Raw genomic sequence first — 20390 nt, forward strand, 5'->3', positions numbered from 1 at the left:
TTGTTGAAAGCATCTTGTTTTTGTTTCTAATTTCTTAGCTATGTTCTAAGTCAGATATGAGTGCTGGTTAGGTGAAGTGTCACCATAACATAACAAAATGGCTTTTTGTGTGTGAAAACTATTTCACTGCTTTAGATCCTAAAAACTATTTGATTTCCTCCCAGTGAAGTGAAAAAGTGTTTGCCCAAGGAGGTTCATTATAAGAAATGTGTTTAATCACAATAATTGTAGCATCAATTCATAATATATTTGGGGGCTAGGTGTGTATACATTTGTGCAGATGATAAAGTCTCCTTTCATATTAACCAGTAAGAGTAATCATCAATTGGAACTTACTCAAACATTATACTATTTTATGTGCTGTTCTTCAGACATTTATTATACATACATTCATTATACATATGTACGCACATGTAAAGCTCCAGATATCTGTATTAATTTGCATGTTAATTTGATTTTCAGATTGTTGTATGCAGTGTCATTGCTGATTAATCAGTCACTTACCATACAGGTCAAGGGTCAGCAAACTTTCTCTGTAAAGGACCAGGTAGTAAATATTTTAGGTGTTGTAGGCCATACAGTCTTTATCTCAACTATTCATTTCCCGCTGTTGTAGATTGAAAGCAGTCATAGATGACATGTAAATGAATGAGTGTAGTTATATCCAACAATGCTTTATTTACAAAATTATGCAGTTGTTCAGATTTGGCCGAAGGGCACAGTTTGCCAAACCCTGGTATTGATATTCAGTGCTTTCTTCTAGCCACAGGTGATAGGAAAACCACACTTTCTGTTCTTCAGCAATTCATTCTTCAGGGGGAAGGAGACAAGTAAACAACCAGCCCATATTCCGTGTTAATGTAAATAGTAGTTTTGGTTAGAGATATCTCAGAATTACCTCGGGAACTTTTTAAAAAATCCCAGTAAGGTATAAGATGTTAGTATTTCTTTTTAAATAGTTCCCCAGGTTATTTTCATGAGCACTTTTCACTGTGAGCCATTGCTGTTTATTTGCTTTATGTTACTCTGGGAGTATAGAAGTTGTCATCTTACCAAGTATTTTGCGGAGAACATTTTTCAGCAAGAAGGAATTGTGATGGGAGCTGAGTGAGTCTTAAAGTTTGGTAGGGTTAGGGTTGCCCAATAAAACATAGTATTTTTATTGCTTATCCTGGCATTCCTAGTAGGGTGAATTAGACTAATACAGTGTTAAATACTAAAGAGAAGTGAACAAGACTAAGAGCAGAGAGAATTCTGTGAGGATTATCTGTTAAGGGTGGAGATAGTGGTGTTATTTAAAACCTTCAGTGTCTGTAAATTGGAGGGGGTCATATGCCACACTGAAGTGTTGTTATGAAGTGCTGAGAAAACGGTGTTACATTAAGGGCTGTATTGGTTTCCTAGGCCTACCATAACGAAGTACCACAACCTAGATGGCTTAAAACAACAGAAATTAACTTATAATATTTACAATGATGGTCTCTCTCACAAGGTTCTGGAAACTAGAAGTCTGAAATCAAGATGTTGGCAGGGCCATGCTCTCTTTGAAGATGCTAGGGGAGAATCTCTCCCATGCCTCTCTCTTAGCTCCTAGTGGTTACCAGCAATCTTTGGCTTCCCTGGCTTGTACGTGCGTCATTCCAGTCCCTGCCTCCTTTGTCACATGACATTCTGCTTCTGTCTGTTTTCTCTTCTTGTAAAAGCACCAGTCATAGTGGATTAAGGGCCTACCCTAGTAATTTCATATTAACTTAATTATCTTGGCAAAGACCCTATTTCCAAATAGGGTCACATTCACATGTACTTGGGATTAGGACTTCAGCATATTTTGGGGGTCAACGCGTAACAAAAATTTACTGTCAAAAGATTGCCTTTGGGTGTGGAGAGGCAATGAGAAAAATCTGATCTGAGTAGATTTTGTAGATGAAAGTCACCCAGTAGAAGACAGAATGGCTCTAGGTGATACAAGGGATTGGGATTTTGAGTCTAGAGTTTATGTGGAAGGGGCTCTTAGAGTTCGTTTTCTCAGCGAGTTGGCAAGACTGATAGTGGTTGAAGCTGTAGATACAGTGTTAGGTGAAGAGTATAGGAAACTGGCATGACTTCAGCATTTTCAGTTAGAAAGGAGATAAGGCTGTCAGAGACGCCTGATGCCTGTCACTGTGAGGCAGAGTACATTGCAGAGTACATTGCAGTACATCACACTTGGGGTGAGGGGTGGGTTGAGTAATATTCATCTCAGTATTCATTCTTGAGTGAATTGTATCTTTCTGATGTTTAGGTTGATATTTAAGAAAGATTAAGTTGTATTAGAATGTCATCTTACACTTTAAGAGATTTCTTATAAAGTAGAAAGGCTTTTAGCCAGAGTTGAAATTAAAAAGTTCTTTGGTTAATTATGATTTTTCCCAGAGAGTTTATTTATCAAATTATAGTCTTCAGCATATTCTCTGATTTGCTGTCTTGTATTTGAAATCACAGTAGAAACTTAAATCCAAAATTTTGATGTAAACTAAAAAGTAGGTATATAGAGAGTGAAAATACAAGAGAACTCTATGGTTTAAATTTCATAGGTTCTTCAGTTTCTTTTTTTAAAGTGGTGGGTAAGGCGAGAATGTGAAAGCCCTTGTTACCGAGAAGCTCGTGGACTCTGAAGCAGTAACAACAGGAATCTGTGTGTGGCTTGTTGAGACCCCAGATATTTGAGGCCTAGTCTACCATCACATGTCTGACCATTCTCACCAGTACTGATTTCAGAATACTCTAGCTCCAAAGCTAACAAGCAAATAGCATTACACATGTTGGTTTCTAAAATGTTTCTGTGAATTTTTTATCGCATTTATGCTCTTACCAAGCGGATAGAGTGGCAATACATAAGTATATTGAGGAATTTCATCTGTCTTATATAATCTTCGCTCCATCTTTTGCCTTGATGATATTTTCTTCTCTGAAAGTAGAGGACATAACAAAGAAATGATACTTTGGACTTAATTCTGACAGTTGGAGGAAAAACTGATTAGCAGTGTGGGAGTGATAGAAATTTGAGAGAAAATTGCTGTGTCATTTTGATGTTGTCTTTATAGGTTTTTCAGTGTGTGTGTGTGTGTTTGTGTGTGTGTGTGTGTGTATGTTTTATCTTTCTTTCTTCTCTATTAGACTGTAAGCTTTTCCGTGATCCTAAATTTAGTAAACACTAACAGTACATTTGGGATGTTATTCTCTCCTTGATCTGTGCCTTGGTTTGCGCACCCAGCTCTGCTACTTATACATTCTTGAGTACATGCTGAGCCTAAGTTCTTTTGTTTATTATAGAAGGGGTTGTACTACATGGTTTTTAATAATCTATAACTATGCATTATCTGAAATCTCCTATGTTAAATTATAATCTATAAATTCTAAGTGATGAAAAAGGTTCTTTCTTATGTTTAAACACATACCAGAAGAAACTTAAATTGAAAGTGGTTTTTTCTCCTGCTTTTCTGCAATATTATTAATAAAGTAATTGTTGAAAGACAACTTGTTCTGAGTCATATGGAATGGGATTGTGAAATTTATTTGAAAAATGAAGCACGTTTTTAGGATATGTCCTAAGGAAAATACTTACTTTCTTCTTACTATTTGTTTTTAATTATATTCTTACCAAATAATTAGACTCGGTAGAGCAGAGCAGGGAAGACTGTGGACTAAAGCAAAACTGCTAGGGTTATAATATTGGCTCTGCTACTTCACAGCTGTGTGAAGTGAGCAAGTTAATCTCTGTTCCTCACTTTCCATCTGTAAAATGGGGATAAAAATGTTATCTACTTCCTAGCGTTGAGGTGGGGATTCCATGAACTTACATGTAAAGCACTTATAATGTTGCCTAGCATGTAATCAGTTAATATAAGTGGCTTTTTTTTTTCTAATTATATAGTTATCTAATTATATAATCTCCCAGTGGGGGAAAATAGGCTACTGTGCTTCTAGGCCAGATAGTTTATTTGATTGTTAATATCCTTCGTTGCCTGTAAGAAAAACAGAACAAACCAAGTTATTCTACCTGTTCCTTTGACCATTCTCCTAAATAAATGTTTATTTAAAATAAAGAATGCATTAAATTTTTATAACTTAAGTAGGTAATTTGCACAATGATAGAGCTTTTTACTTATTCCAGAATCATGTTATCTCAGCTGGCTTTTTAAAATTAATTGTTTTTAATTCTTTCTTGCTTTTCAGAATAATACAACCTTTAAAAAATGTTTTTATTATGGAAAATTCCAAATTTACCTAATGCACAACACTACCCTTACAGTTTTACTAGAAGAAAAATCTAGTTGCATCTCCTTTTTCCTTGATGTGGAAGAAGGTAAAGTCATTGTTTGTCCCCTAGTTGTACGTAATGTTTTTCGATTGAACAATTCAGCACAAATCAGTTACCATGCAAATATACATTGAAATATTTATAACATTTAAAATAAGTTACACGTTAAACCAGCTTCTAAGTATTCCAGCTGGAAGTCATTAGTAAGATATAAATACTTGAATTAAAAATTGAGAACCTAATAATGTGTTTAAGACTGCATTTTTACATAACATTGCTATATCTAAAACACTGTTTGACCTGAAATCTCATAAACTGAATTTTATTATTTATTAAATGTATGTTAAATACTAGGCATATACTAATTATCATGAATAAATTACTTTTTTTACATAAATGAATATTTTAGGATCCTTTTATACTTCTACTTGAAAGCTGAGAAAACTCTCAAAATTTTTGGCATCTTCCTGTTCTCAGAGTTCCAGTAAAGCTATAATAATGGTTTTTAATATTAGCTCATTTTTTTAATACCTCTCAGATACTGTTTCTTAATATAATATGCCGTATAACATTTTAAATACATTTTTGACTAAGTGTCACTGTTATACTAATTTCTGACAGTATCTGGAAGTAACATTTTTGTTCTTTGAAGCAGAAAATTACAATGTTATGAAAATTGGATAGAGAGACAAGTATGCCTGCTTTAGGAGCAAATGGTTAAGAGCAAAAATAGGCTTTATTGTATTCTGTGACTTAGAACAAGTTAACTAGATGAATATAATTATGTTCTAAAAATACTCAAATATAAATTATTAGCATTTTTAAAATTTGAAATTTATCTATATGTATACATTCTTCTTTGAGTTTAGAAAGTTCTCTTTTTTGTCATGGTATTATCAAACATTAGTGAGCCAAATTGCTTTCATTCACTGTGATAAGCCTTATTTAAGATGGCACAAATATTTTTAAGGTATAATTTATTATGTAAAAATAATAGTTAATACTGGCATTTACTATATGGTACACATTTCTAAGCATGTAACATAGAGTTTATTTAATCCTCACATAAACCTATGATGATAGTACCATTCTTTCCCCATTTTTACAGATGAGAAATTAAATCACAAAGAGGTAAATATTTTGTCCAAGGTCACAGCTAGTAAGTATTGGAGCGATGATATAAACATAGGCATTCTGACTTCAAGATCTGTGCTCTTAACTACTTTGTTTGCAGTGTAAGCCTTAAATCAAGAAAATTGTTTTGAGTGTGAGGCTCAAACTAAAAGCCTGCATTTTTGACAGGGATTATAAAAGCACTGTCTGTTTCTAAACTGTTTCAGATATATTCAGAAAAGGGATGGATTAAAATTAAAGTTCAGAAGTCCTATTTTTGCAATAGCAAGATGGTGATAAAAAATTATTAGTAACAGATGATTGGATGATAAGATAGGTACTGCGGCTTATTCAGCCACACAAAGGAGTACTAGGAAGACTGAGAAAGGAATGAAGACAGCCTCACAGTACAGTTCTGGAGTAATTTGAGAATAGTATCTAGAGTTTTCTTGTATTTAAATAGTGCAACATAGATAGCAATGGAAAAATAAACCAAATTGATGCGAGTGGCTATGTAGGGGGAAGAGATTGAGAGACTGGAAGCTAGATCTTTCAGGGTGTATATCTCTTCTGTCCTTTTTGCTTTGGAGCTATACAGATGTTTTATGTGATATAAAATAATAAAGTAAAAGCAGTTCTAAACATGGGGAAAAAAAAACCCTGAAACATCTAAATCTAACTATTACTATCTTGGTGTTATAAGCCATCTTAGAAAATTGCAAGCAACTTTAATACATACTAATTCTACATTTATATCCCTGGTAGATTATAACATTAGAACAAAATAAACCCACAGGAAATTATAAATTGCCCTCAGTAGTGTTATTGTTATCAGTAATATTGGTATTGGTATTTTGAAACACATATGTGCATATGTGGATGTTTTTGTACATAGCAGTAAAAGCAAACAAGTTAAGGTTATCAGAATCTGGGATTTTTCAGTATAAGGGGAAAAAAGGTGGAACTATAAAAGCAAAGAAGGTATGTAAAATGCTGTAATCTTATATGGATTTGGTAAATTATTGGTATATACTTTTCAGGGAGAGAAAAATAGATTTCCCAATACTGTGTAAGCAAAGACCTAGAAACACTGTCAATTCAGTGGCAATAAACACCTCAGAGCCTAGACTGTGGTCTGTAAATACTGTGTCCTGCTGGTTGACTCCAGAACTCAGGCAAGAGAGACACAAGATAAACTGGGGAGATCTCCTTGTGCCAGAAGGAAGGGAAGGTGGAATCTGTCAAAAAAAAAGCAGGAATCAACTTGAAGGAGTTCCCACTGGCTAATGATGGGACAGTTTGAGCATCAAAACAAAACTAAACTAACTGGATTAAAACACATCAAACATGCTAAAATTTCTGAGAACATAATGATTCCCCCCAAGAAGAGTAAGTTATGATTTAAATTCTATTAATATCTGTAAATTGCCTTATTTTAAACTATCTATTATTAGTTTAGTTGTCTTTAGTGTTATTTCCCTCTTAGAGATGTTTGGCAATCTGGGTGTACATGATTTCAATTAAAATATTTTAAAAAATCTTGTTTAGAAGTAAGAACACTGCTGCTGATCATGTTCAGTAGGATTTTGATCATTATGAAAGAACCTTCTTTGCAATGGAAATTTGAACTGTGTGACTTTTTGGTCACAACTGCAATACCTTCCTTGGACAGTGGGCTGTAGAGTGTCATGTCTGTGAGAATTATATAGGACCATTCTATATGGATTTTCCCATAGGTTTCTCAAGTTCAGTATCTTCAAAATGAAGCCTCATTGTTACTAATGGCACCATGATTGTACCCATTGACCAAACATGAAAACTAGGAGTAATTCCAGATTTCTTCACCTTTGGGCAGTTGTTTAGTTGGTTTTCAATATCTGATTAGTTCTACTTTCTGAATGTTCTCTTGATTCTAATCCACAATTTTTGCCTCCAAGTCTGATAATGGTATTTTCCTGCCTAATTTTTCAGAAAGGACCTCATTGTTTCTATGGTTCCTGGCCTTTTTGAATACAGAGACTCCATTTTAGTTCTGAAATATGTGAATCCTTTACACAACAGCAACTATACTTTTATACATAAAGAAAATGCATCAGGACAGAGTTGAATAGTACTGAATAATACTTTTCAATGAATTTATATTTTAAAAGTCATAAGAAGTATGTGATTACTTATACTTTTCTACACAGACTTCTGTAATCTTTAGAGTTAATTTTTTTTGGTGTAGTTTTTTAAGTGCAGTAAATTCTCTGCCACTTGTCTCTGCTCAATATGTTCATATACATTGATCCATCAGGATTTTATTACTTTCATTTTCTTATATAAGTCTGTTTCAGAGCCATGCTGACTCCCCCCCTCTTACTCTTCCTCTCCAAGCTTGTTGCTTCTTTTTCTTTTTCCTAGTATTCTGAAATTTTGCAGTGATATGCCTTCATGTAGGTTTATTTTAATTAATTGTCCTGGGCACTGCTGGACCCTTTTAGTCTGGAAAGTCTCTCTTCTTGACCCTTTAAAGAAAATACATTGTATTCTCCTGGAATAGGGGAAGGTTAGTTGCCCAAATATGCAGATTGGGGAATATCTGGCACTCTGTGTCTTAAGTAGACTTCCAGTCACTCTTATTTTTAGCTTTTCTTTTACCCTCTTTTCCAAAGATATATGGCTCTGCTAATCCCTGTGTCTTTTGATAGGGAGTGGTAGGGAGAAGATACACACGATGTACATACAGTTGCTCTCAGCTTTCTCTATTGCAGCCTTAGGTTTTAGCCTTCTCTCATTTGGTAAGTCAGTTACCTCTTGACTTTCTTCTTTGTAGATTCCAATATTCATCTCTCATTCCCTTTGTCCTTTTAAAATTATGCCCTCCTCCCTTAAGAATCTTTTCACTCTAATTTTTGTGGGGTTTCAGAAGGGAGTGAAATTGATGTGTGTCAAACAATCAGCAGATGGCCTTATCTTCCACTTGTAGATAATATAGATGTTTGGTGACATCTACCTCTGAGACTCTCTCTGTCTACTGCCTTATCTACATCTTCCCCCTCTTTATTCCAATCTATTTTTTTTAACAAAATAAACTTCACTGAAGTCCAGTTTAATCATGTTCTGAATCTCATCATCTCCCATTGCTTTTAATCAGGAACAGTGATATCTTTTCTCCTGTATCTCTTAGTAGATATCATAGTGTTTGACACACAGTAGAAGTTTTTATATTTTTTAAAATTTTCTTTGGACATTCCTTTTACTTTTTTGCACAAAACTAGACAATGTTATCATTCATTGTAGTATTTGCTTACTTTGAGAATGTTAAAATGTGCAAGGTGTATTTGATTGTCACTGTGCTGTTGGCACTTAATGAGCAGAGACCAGAGATGCTAAAAACCCCTTAATGTTTAAAACAGTCCTGCACAGTAAATGCTGCTCCCACGCAGAATGCCAGTAGTCAGTCTTCAGACACATTGCTGGAAGCTTTAAGAGAAACCTGGCTCTGCCTTGAGGCTGGTACTTGCCTACTACCCTCTCAAATGGTGTCTGTTTTCATTCTTACCCCTCAAGCAGTGGGGCTGAAGTGTGGAACATTTCTTTTTGGTCCTCACTGCTGCTCCCTGAGCACTGCCTTCCTTACTCCCTTAAAAGACAACAACAACAAAAAAACCCAAAACAAAAATCCCACCCCAGTTTGAATTTCATGCTACTTGTCTTTGTTATGGAAGGAACCCATCTCACTCATATAAAAGTAATTTATATACAAATTTGTCACCTGTATCAATCAGTGTACATGGTTAATAATCTATATAATTTATATAATAAATAGGATTATTTCTCATTTAATAAATATGCAGTGTATATGCAACATGCCCTTTTCCATCCAATTCATTGATAAATTTAAATGTAGACTTATTTTTGGATAGTAGCTATAGTTGTTACTAATTTCCCTTTTCACTATTAAAAGCCAATACTTTTGAAATGCCTTATTGCCTCTATAAGTGCAACATTTTTTCAAGGTTATTTGTTTAAAATGCAAAGATAAGAATTACATTAACAACATGATACCTATATTATCAGAATGTGATTAATTATAATTCAATGCAAGATATATAGCTGTGTCTAAACATGTATTGTACACTTAAATTGCAGCTTTTAATAGATTATCTTAGAAAAGTGTGTCTAGTGCCAGAATGTTGAATACTTCATGTACTTGTATGTATTCTCAGATTTGGTGCGTGACATTTAATAAATTGTTTTCTTTGCCTGTATTTTGTATAAAGCAGTGACTTGCATATAAAGTATTACCAGAGTGTCTTTCTGGCTTTTTAGGTTGTGGAAAATGCCCTTAAAGTGAACCCAGTATTAGGCCCGCAAATGTTTCAACCAATTCTACCTTGTGTTTTCAGAGGTATTATAGAAGGGGAGGTAAGATTTTTCTTAATCTTCTAAGACTATTGTTGGATTGTAGGGTTTTATTTTAATTATTTTTCTTCTTCATTGGAAAATTACTTCTTCATTGTTAGAAATAAAAGGAAAGCTTTTCTTATTATTTGATCATTTTGAAATAAATTAGGTAAATTAACGATTTCAGAATAGTTATACAGCTTTGCCCTTTCTCTGCACATAGGGAAGCATAGATTTCCCTTGATGTCTCATCTAATTCACTCATACTCATGTATATTTGTACACAAATACTTGAAGCAGAGGAATGGGAAAAAATAGTTTTGTTATATATGGAAAATATGAAAACACTGGTTATTTTCTAAGTCAAGCTCTTAAGTAGATCCATGTATGTCAGTGATGTTAATAATTGTTTATACTTGTACCATAACACAGTTTTACATACGCTGTATTTTAATTGTACAGAGGTATCCTGTAGTGATGTCAACGTATCTCGGCGTTATGGGTCGAGTCCTGCTGCAAAACACTAGTTTCTTTTCTTCACTTCTGAATGAGATGGCACATAAATTTAATCAGGAGGTAAGAATCATTTTACTTAAATTGAAGGAACTCTTCATCCAAAAAAAAGATTGGAAATAATTTGGTGAAGTAATGAATCTATAAAAGTCTTGTAGTATTTAAACTTTACTTTAAGTCTTAAATAACTTATGTTGTGCTATAATTTGGGAGAAAGAAGAACAAGGAATCTGAATGGCAATTAAAACTTAAATTTTGTTCTCTCTCAAAACAGGCAATTTAATTCTGCTTAGTCGTAGGATAGAATTTTGATTTGTTTATGGTTGCAGAGTTTTTATTTACTCATACATGAAATGAAACAGGAATACTTTGCACATAATCATGTACTGTCTTTGTTTTATTTCTGTAATGAACGTGTTCTTAGTGCCATGCAATGATTTTCCATTATCATTGTTGCAGTAAGTGATCTTTTCAGCAGAAACTTATTTAGAAATACACTGTAACTGAAACCAACCACCTGCGTAAGTAAGAAATAGGTTCTTAAGTGAGTTGGTTTCTTGAGACTATGTACATTGTATTAAAATGCAGTTTTTATGTTTCACGTTTTTAATCTGTTAAGATTTATAAAATATAAAAGGTGGAATATACTTGACCGATATCTCCAGAGTGGAGGGGCAATTTGTGAAATCTTTCAGTTTGTGTCTAAAATAAAATTTTCGCTTAAAGGAAATCAAGAGTAAGAAAGTGCAAATTGTAGAATGTATATAGCTTTTCCAGAATTAGAATAATCTAATTAGGGAAACTAACTTTTGTTTTGATGAACAGAAAGGAGAGATTTTTTTCATTAGCTTCATTAAATTTAGCTGTGATGGTATAATGTTAAAACAGTTTAAAGAATTTATTCAGTTGAGTTCAGCAAAATCTGTGGAGTGATTTTAATAATAATATATTTAACAATACAAATTTTATGTTATATTTTAAATCTTCACAATGACCCAATGAGATAATAGTATTTTTATTTCCATCTCACACCTGAGAAATCTGAGGCTTGGAGACTTAGTGACTAGGTCAAGTCTGCAAAGCTAGTAAATGATGGAGTTGATGTGCAAACCCAGCCTGGTATCTTAGTGACCACATTCTGCTGCCTCCTACACACTGGAACAGGCACTTCTCTACTAGACATTGGAGACACTTGGTTTCACAAGCTGATAGTAGTCTTTTAAGAGAGAGAGTACTTAAACAGGCGATTTTCTAATAATATTATAAGTATTATGTTAGAGCTATGTCCTGCATGCTATGGAAAGAGAAAGAAAAGCTATCTACTGTGTTAAAAATTTTTTTCTTGATTTTTTTCTTGTGATAAAATACACATAGCATAAAACTTACCACCTTAACTACTTTTTGGTGTACAGTTCGGTGTTATTAAATGTATTCATAATGTACAGTTATTACCACCATCAATCTTAATAACTTTCAGATTTGTAAAACTTGAGCCTCTATACCCATTAAACAATAGCTCCCCATTACCTGCTCCCTGTAGCTCCTGGAAACCACCATTTTAATTTCTGTGTCTAGAAATTAGGTTAGGTTTTGTAGATTTTAGTAGATTTTGACTACTCTAAGTACTTCATATAAGTGGAATCATACAGTGTTTATCTTTTTGTGACTAAATTACATCACTTAGCATAATGTCTTGAAGGTTCATTCATGTTGCAGCGTATGTCAGAATCTCCTTCCTTTTTAAGGCTGAAAATATTTCATGGTGTGTGTGTGTGTGTGTTTGTGTATAAATAAAATCTCACACTTCGCTTATCCATGGATCAGTCAGTGGACACTTCAGTTGCTTCCACATTTTAGATACTGTGAATAAAGCTGCTATGAACATGGATATACAGATATCTCTTTGAGACCTGCTTTCTATTATTTTCGATATATATATATCCAGAAGTGGAATTGCTGGATCATATAGTAATTATACTTTTAATTTTTTTGAGGAACCACCATACTGTTTTCCATGCACCTGCACTATTTTAAATGCCTGCCCACAGTGCACAAGGATGCAATTTCTCCATATCTTTGCCAACACTTGTTTTTTTGTTTGTTTCGTTTTTGTTTTTATTTTTTGACAATGTCCACTTTAATGGGTGTGAAGTGGTACTGTAATTTTGATACGCATTTCCCCTAATGATTAGTGGTATCAAGCATCTTTTTGTATGCTCATTGACCATTTGTGTATCTTATTTGGAAAAATATCTATTCAAGTCTTTTGCCCATTTTTAAATCAGGTTATTTTCTGTTGAGTTTTAGCATTATTTATGTATTCTGTATATTTAACCCTTATCAGCTGTATATTATTTGCAGATATTTTCTCCAGTTCTATGGGTTTCCATTTTACTCTGTTGATAGTATCTTTTGATGCACAATTTTTTTTTAATTTTCAAGAAGTTCAGTTCATTTTACTTTTTTTTATTGCCTATGCCTTTGATGCTGTAGCCAAGAAATTGTTGCCAAATTCAGTGTTGTGAATCTTTTGTACTATTTTTTTGTCTGAGAGTTTTTATAGTTTTATTTCTTACATTAAGTTCTTAACTCTTTTTTTTTTTAAATTGAAGCATAGCTGATTTATGATTTTATATTAGTTTCAGGTGTATAGCATAGTGATTCAGTATTTTTACAGATTACATTCCATTAAATGTTATTACATGATAATGGCTATAATTCCCTGTGCTATACAATATATCTTTGTTGCTTTTCTCTTTGACCTATTTTGAGTTGATTTTTGTATATGGTGTGAGGTAAAGGTGTAGCTTCATTCTTTTGCGTGTGGGTATTCAGTTTTTCCAAAGCCATTTGTCTAAAAGACCATCCTTTCCTCAGTGAATGGCCTTGGCCCTCTTGTCAAAAATCATTTGACCATAAATGCAAGGATTCCTGGCCTCTCTGTTCTATTCCATTGGTCTGTATGTTTATCTTTATGCAATTATCATATTACTTTGATTCCGAAGGCTTTGTAGCACATATTGAAATCCAGAAGTGTGAGTCCTCCAGCTTTTTTCATCTTTTTGGAGACTCTTTTGTTTATTCAGGGTTACTTGAGATTTTATATGAATTTTAGGATGAGTTTTTCAGTTTTTGCAAAAAATGTCATTGGGATTTTTGAAAGAAAGTGCATTGAAACTAGATTGTTTTGAGTAGTATAGACATATTAACAATATTAAGTCTTTCAACCTATGAACATGTTTTTAAATGTTTCTGAATTCTCTTTATTAGTATTTTGTTTAGGAGTTTTGCATCAATGTTCATAAGAGATACTGATCTGTAGCTTTTCTTTTTTGTAGTATCTTTGTTGGGCTTTGTTACCAGGCTAATGCTGACCTCAGCATGAGCTTATAGAATGAGTTAGAAAGTGTTCCTTCCTCTTTGATTTTTAAAATTGAAAATTTTAAAATATTGAAGTAAGTCCCTGCTAATTAGAAAACAGTTTTAAGAGTAACCTTGATAAATGCTATAATTGATTAATAGTATAAATTTTACTATGAAACAGTTTATCATTTCTTTTCAGTTTTGTAAACAAATCTTTTGACTATGAGGGAGTATAATGAAGAAATTATGTTAATAATAAATTGCAATGTAGAACATCTTCTGATATGTTGAAGAATTTAGAACAGTGTGGAACATCTGTTAAAACTGTAGGACTCAGTGCAAAGTAAAACAAAGTGATTTCAATGAGAAATATTTTTATTATTTCAACAAAAATGTGATTTGTTATGACTAATGATATAAAATTCAGACACAAAGGTGCTGAAGAAGTTGTATCATTAAAGTTGACGTTTCTAAATATTTAAGAATATCAGTCATGTTCTATTAATGTTTCTGGCAAGTAAAGAATTTTTACAATAATTAGGAAAAAAGGAAATATCGTAAATTTATATTAGTTAATAAAGTGATTGAAATAACTAGTTAATAAAGTGATTGAAATAAACTGTCGAAGTGAACAGAAACATTTGTTAAAGTACCATCAGCATTTTTAAAATTGTATCACAGCAAAAAAAAAATGTGACAGTGAATATATATATGTTCATGTACAACTGAAAAATTGTGCTCTACACTGGAATTCGACACAACATTGTAAAATGACTATAACTCAATTTAAAAATGTTAAAAAAATAAAAAAATAAAAATTGTATCTACTATGTAGTTTTAATATAGTATCTTAAGACATGGAATATTTAATAGAAATTTCAAAAAATTAATATTGGTGGTACCGATAGTTACTTTCTGAATTTGTTTTCCACCTGTTAGCTAATAACATGTATTTACTAAAATGAGAAAATAAGATTTTTGAATTACTTGTAAATTACTTAAATGAGAAATTCATGACTTTAAAGATATTTAATGACATTTATTGATCTCATGTAGCTCAATGAAAGAATATTTGAAATAATAAACTTGGCATTTAAGAAAAATATTTCAATAAGAAACATTTACATGAATACCTCACTGTATAAAAGCTGCCAGTGTCACTCTAGGGAGAAAGGGTGTATAGCATCAGTCAAAAACTTTTTTCCACTTGTTCTAATTTGGTTCTAAGTCACTAAATTTAAGAATATGCAATGAAGGAAGTAAATCAAGTAAGTCAAAGCTTTTCTTAATAAATTTCATGTTTACTGTTCCATTAAATAAGCATCAGAAAGATGCAAATAATATACCTGAAAATCACAAATTGGATCTTGAAATTGGGAGAATATTAGGCCCGCAGTTTTACTTTTTCTTTTCATTTCTCCCTCAAATGTACTAATGTAATTAAGCAAATGTGGATAGTTTTCTTGCACTATATGAAAACTAAGATCTGAAGATTGCTCTTTGATATAGTAAAATTCTAAAGATATGTCAACATTTCCAAAATAATTTTGGGCACATCACCAGCTAAAACTATAAAAGCTTCCAGAAGAAAACATAGGAGAAAAAAAATCAGTTTGTTTTATATATATACACACACAAAATAGTAATTTCTGAATCATTTGCTGGTATTAAAAATTGTGAATACACTTTTTTTATTTGATGCTGTTGACATTAACTGAATAATATTCCAGTTTGAGTCAAGATTTTACATTTGAAAAATAACATCAAATATTTTCAACAATTTCCTAAGTATTTAGTCTCTAGGCAACCTGTAGTCTGAAAAAGCAGTAATTTCTCTTAATGTTCATAGTCATGAATCATCTCTCATCTTCTGTTAAACTAACTGCAATTACATTCAAAGCTTTTCTAGCCCTTCAAAATACTTTTAAATATTGAATATTTACAGATTCAATATTTCTAACGTCTCTAAAATTCATGCAAAAGTAATATTTAATTAGTTGGTTTAATTTTATTTCATTTTGAATGAACTGAGCTTTTACAACCATCATTGGCCAAGTTCAGGATACAATAAAGGAATGAACCTAAAGACTCAATATATTTTTCATCTGTCATCAAAGAAAAGGGAGCAGTCCACATGATTACACAATTTTTCTTACAACTAATATTTTGTTTTGGTTGAATAATATTTCACATCTCTTAATTTTCATGACATCTTTCACTTTCATAGTTTTTTCATTCACAAATCTTTCAACTTACATACCTGAAATAATTTGTAATAGAATAAGCAGAATTCTAACAGATTTGATATGTCAGCACTTCCACTCATCATAATACTGGGAGTCCTAAGCAGTACAATAAGACAAAAACAAAAAAACACATAAAAGTATTCAGATTGTAAAGGAATAAGTAAACCTGTACCTTGCAAACAACATGATTGTATATTACATTCTCCAATAAAGCTATTGGTAAATTTACTAAGGTCACAAGATACTTGGTCAGCATATAAAAATCAATTTCATTTCTCTTCATTACCAGTAAACAGCTGGAAACTGAAATTCTCAAAATGTCATTTTCAATAACATTAAACCTAGAAATATTAAGGATGGGTAGACTTAACAAAATATGGGTAAGACATGTAAAATAAAAACTACAAAACATTGCTGAGCACTCTGAAAACACCTCAGTAAATGTATATCCGTGTTCATGGATTAGATGACTCAATATTGCTAAGAAAAATTCTCCCTATGGATTTGTTTTTTGGGTTTTTTGTTTGTTTGTTTGTTCTTTTTTTGTTTTTTTGGTAGAAATTGGCAGGCCAGTTTTAAAACTTATGTAGAAATGTAATGAACCTAGAATAGCCAAACCTACTTTAAACAAGAACAAAGTTGAAACAGGTATAATACTATCTGATTTCAAGACATACTATAATGCTATACTAACCAAGAAACTGTGATAGCATGAAAATAAACATTTAGATCAATGAGACAGAATAGAGTTGAAAAACAGGTGCACACTTTAATGATTGATTTATTTTTGACAAATGTACCAAGGAAATTTAATGGGAAAAAGATAAGTCTTTTAGATAAATCATGCTAGATTAACCTATAACATGCAAACATATATGTGCATACATATGTATTTATATATGTATACATGTGTTATATATGTGTGTAACATAAACCTCATTGGAGGACACATTCATTTCCTCCTTTGGTTTTAGCTGACACACTCATTCATGTATTCCATGAAATTCCTCCCTTCTTTAGGTTCCAGGACATTGTAAGTTAATTTCCCTTTGATTTCCTTCTTGGTCTCTTTGATGTTTTCTCTTTTTCGCTCCCTAGTAAACCATATGCGTTTTCTAAGAATTAATCACCAGCCTCTGCTTTTCTCCAGCCAAGGTCAGTCCTTTTAGGAAGACCATGTCTGACCTTTTCCTAACAATCCAATCCCAGTATCTTCATTTCAGGGTCTTCTGTCTTCTTTGAGCCCTCACATCCTGTGACATTTTCTTCTTATGAGTGTTCATTATACTTACTCTATATTTTTCTCTCGTTTATTCAGAAATTTTCTTGTCTTTAATTATAAAACACCCACCCACCCCCATCTTTTTTTCCTGTGACCTTAACGTATTGAAGAGCCTGGGCCAGTTATACCAAAGAACTTTGAGCCCTATCCTGGTGTCATTTAACTTATTCCTTCATCCCCTCTATTCTTGTAAGCCAGCACATTAAATCAATCTTCTTTTCAGCTTGCCATAGCCCAAGTCCTTGTCTCATGATTATAATATTAACATGATTCTAATATTGGGCTTCTTCCAGTCCCTCTTCTACAACTCAACTGAGTGATTTTTCAGACTGAATTACAGAATTACTTATTTGCCTATCTTCTCCTCTATTTGACTATGAACTACAAGGTCACAAAGCTAGGAGGTGGTTTCGTGTATCTGTAGGGGTACCTACTTCAGCTGATGATGTAAATTCTGATGGCTCAGAAGTCCATGATCAGGCTGCCAGCATGGTTGGATTCTTCTGGTGATGGCTGTTTCTTGGACTGCAGACTGCTGACTTCTCACTGTGACCCCACGTGGTAGAAAGGCAGAAATTATTTAAATGATTTGTTAATGATTTGTGCTATATATTTTGATAGGTAGTGTTTAAATTCTAATTTCTAGAAGAATAAAGATTATGTTAAATTTTTTTTATTTTTGAATATTTTAATTATCTTACCTCAAATAATTGTTAGAAGCTGCACAATATGAGTCTGAAAATCAGTGACCTAGCATAGTATATGTTTGCATGAAGTGGAGAAGATTTGAAAATACAACTTTACTTGTTCTTAGACCTTAAAAGAAAATTTGCCCCTGCACTCTCATATACTTAACACCATCTGTATCCCCAAAATATGCTTTAATTACCCAGGACTGTGTAACTAATGGATAGTTCTTCAGGTGCTGTGCATTTAAAAGTCATCATGTGGAAAGGTTTCTGAAATGTCCTGTGTTTTCTTATTATCTCAAATGTCTTCTATTTCCATTTTTAAAAATATATGAGAATAGGCCACCTCCATTGGGCTAAATATAATAATATACAGGAAAAACGACCTGTGGCTGGTGCTAGTATTGCTCCAACCCATTGGCAGTATGAAGGATTGAAAAGAGATGTTATCATTGATTCAGACTTATTTCTAACACTGTATTTAGAGCACTGGCTTTTCATAGAACACTTCTTTTCTTTTTTCACTTTTCAATATGAAGAAATGTTTTACACAAAGAATATGGCCAAAGAATATTGAGCCATCATGTTTGAGTGTAGAGACTAGAGGAATGAAAGAGAATGAAATACTGTTGAGTTCAAATGGCTACTTTTGACTGTAAGCAAGTTTTAAAGAACATCAGAATCAGATGGGACGAGGAAGATGGGTTCCTGTAAATCCAGATAGCTTTGAAGCAGGTAAGGAGAAACATTTTGGAGAAAGGTTTCTTCTAAACATTTGAAAACAGTTGTCAGATAGTACAGGAAACCAAGTTAATTGAGTGATTTTATATCTTTAGGAAAGGAGTTGGTTCATTGCAGACCGAGTCACCATTAGAACAGTTCTACCTCTAAGCATTAGCTAGTCAATCTTTCAGTCATTTGTTTATATTGAATAAAGAAAACTTTTTAGACTGATAACCTAATTTAAAATTTAGAGCCTTGGGGTATTGCAGAATGATGCTTTTGCTGTAAGGAAATTTACTGGAAAAATGACAGTACTTGTAGACCCCTTTTCTCTGAGGTCTTCTCTTTTCTTGTGAGGCATGAACAAGCGTTATGGAACTCAGGATGGGGAAACGTGTTTTGGGGATGAGGATGTTTCACCATTCAGCACCCCTATTTTCATCTAAATCATCTGATTTTAATTTATATCTCACCTTGCCTTCCCCCTATTTTTGACGCCTTGAGTTGGAGCTTCTCTGATTTCATTTTTGAAGATACTGTATCTTTGGACTTCTTTCGGAGTAGGGAAGGGGATCTAGAAAGTTCTAATTGTTCCTTACACAGATTCTCAGCTAGTTTTCCTGTTCTGAGTTCTGTATCTCTCCTCTGTCTTCTTTGTGGCCTGATGATTGTGGAGTTCTGAGAACCAGATCTATTAGACTGTTAATCCCCTGGCAGGCAGTTTGGTTTGAGGCTTTTCTGTTCTGCCAAGTCACTTCGCACTCTATCCACCTGCCATCTTTCAAAAACTTGTTGCCACCTTTACCCATTGTAGTTTCTCTTCTTTATAGACACTGAGGGGTTATTTCTTTGCTTTTTCTATTTCTTTACTCTGATTTTAGTGGAATTTCAGAGGGAGCCAGCAAATACTAAAATTGTTTTCACAATGTCAGTATGCTTCTAGGGTAAATGACTTTATAATAAAGATGCAATAAGGTGTTTGCAGCTGAATAATTTGAGTAATATTATCTGTTTATCTTTCTACAAAACTAAGACTGAACTCAGCTATTCTGTATGTATTTCCTTGTTCTCTAGAAACATTGTCATCTTATCCTTCCTGGCAATATCCTTTAATTTAGACTTTATAAATTTTTTTGAGGGGGGAGTTAAACATTTTGATAACTTACTCCAAATCCTACAAATTCTTCATCTTCAGAAGATGACTTACCTGCCACTTAAATTATAAGATTTTCCCCTTAATGAGTCCTAAATGTTTGACTTGAAGCAGCACACAGTTTTCAAATACTAGAGACATTGAAGGTCTTTTCTTTTTTCTACATGATGAATGATGTTTCATGGAATCTTATGTAAAAATGACATTTTATTAGTTGAATAGCAGCTGGTATGAAGGTTAGACTAAGAAGAAAACATTTGAAGAGAGAAATAAAAAATCACCGTTTGTATAGACATTTTATTCTGTCCTACAGGGAATATAATGATATAAAATTACTTAATTCTTACAGAAACCATATTTATAACTCATTCTTTAAAGTTATACAAAGTGATAAAACCAGTCAGAAATAAAATTCTTTCTGCAGTAGCTGTTTATTTAATTGTAGTATCTTCAGCATGATCTGCCAGGGTAGATTTTGGCAAATATTATCAAAGTAAAGAAATCTCATCATTTTTTTTCTAATGCCACTTAAGAAATATTTTGATTTTAGAAATTAGTTCTCTGAAAGTACTGCAGAATTCTTTTGTTGTTTCATGATTTTCTATAAATGATCATCAAC

At 32.8% G+C, this 20390-nt stretch overlaps 1 protein-coding gene across 3 annotated transcripts in view; it reads left to right on the forward strand.

Annotated features, from left to right (window-relative positions):
• The window catches only part of IPO11 (importin 11), a 177358-nt gene that overhangs the window by 104111 nt on the left and 52857 nt on the right, over window positions 1-20390 (forward strand). For all 3 annotated transcript variants that reach the window (XM_045525079.2, XM_045525080.2, XM_010966247.3), the window contains exons 25-26: window positions 9728-9823; window positions 10265-10378. In XM_045525079.2, the coding sequence (XP_045381035.1) occupies window positions 9728-9823; window positions 10265-10378 (210 nt within the window). The remainder of the gene's footprint in view (window positions 1-9727; window positions 9824-10264; window positions 10379-20390) is intronic.

This window comes from Camelus bactrianus, chromosome 3, assembly GCF_048773025.1.
Source record: "Camelus bactrianus isolate YW-2024 breed Bactrian camel chromosome 3, ASM4877302v1, whole genome shotgun sequence".
In the NCBI taxonomy this organism is placed as follows: domain Eukaryota; kingdom Metazoa; phylum Chordata; class Mammalia; order Artiodactyla; family Camelidae; genus Camelus; species Camelus bactrianus.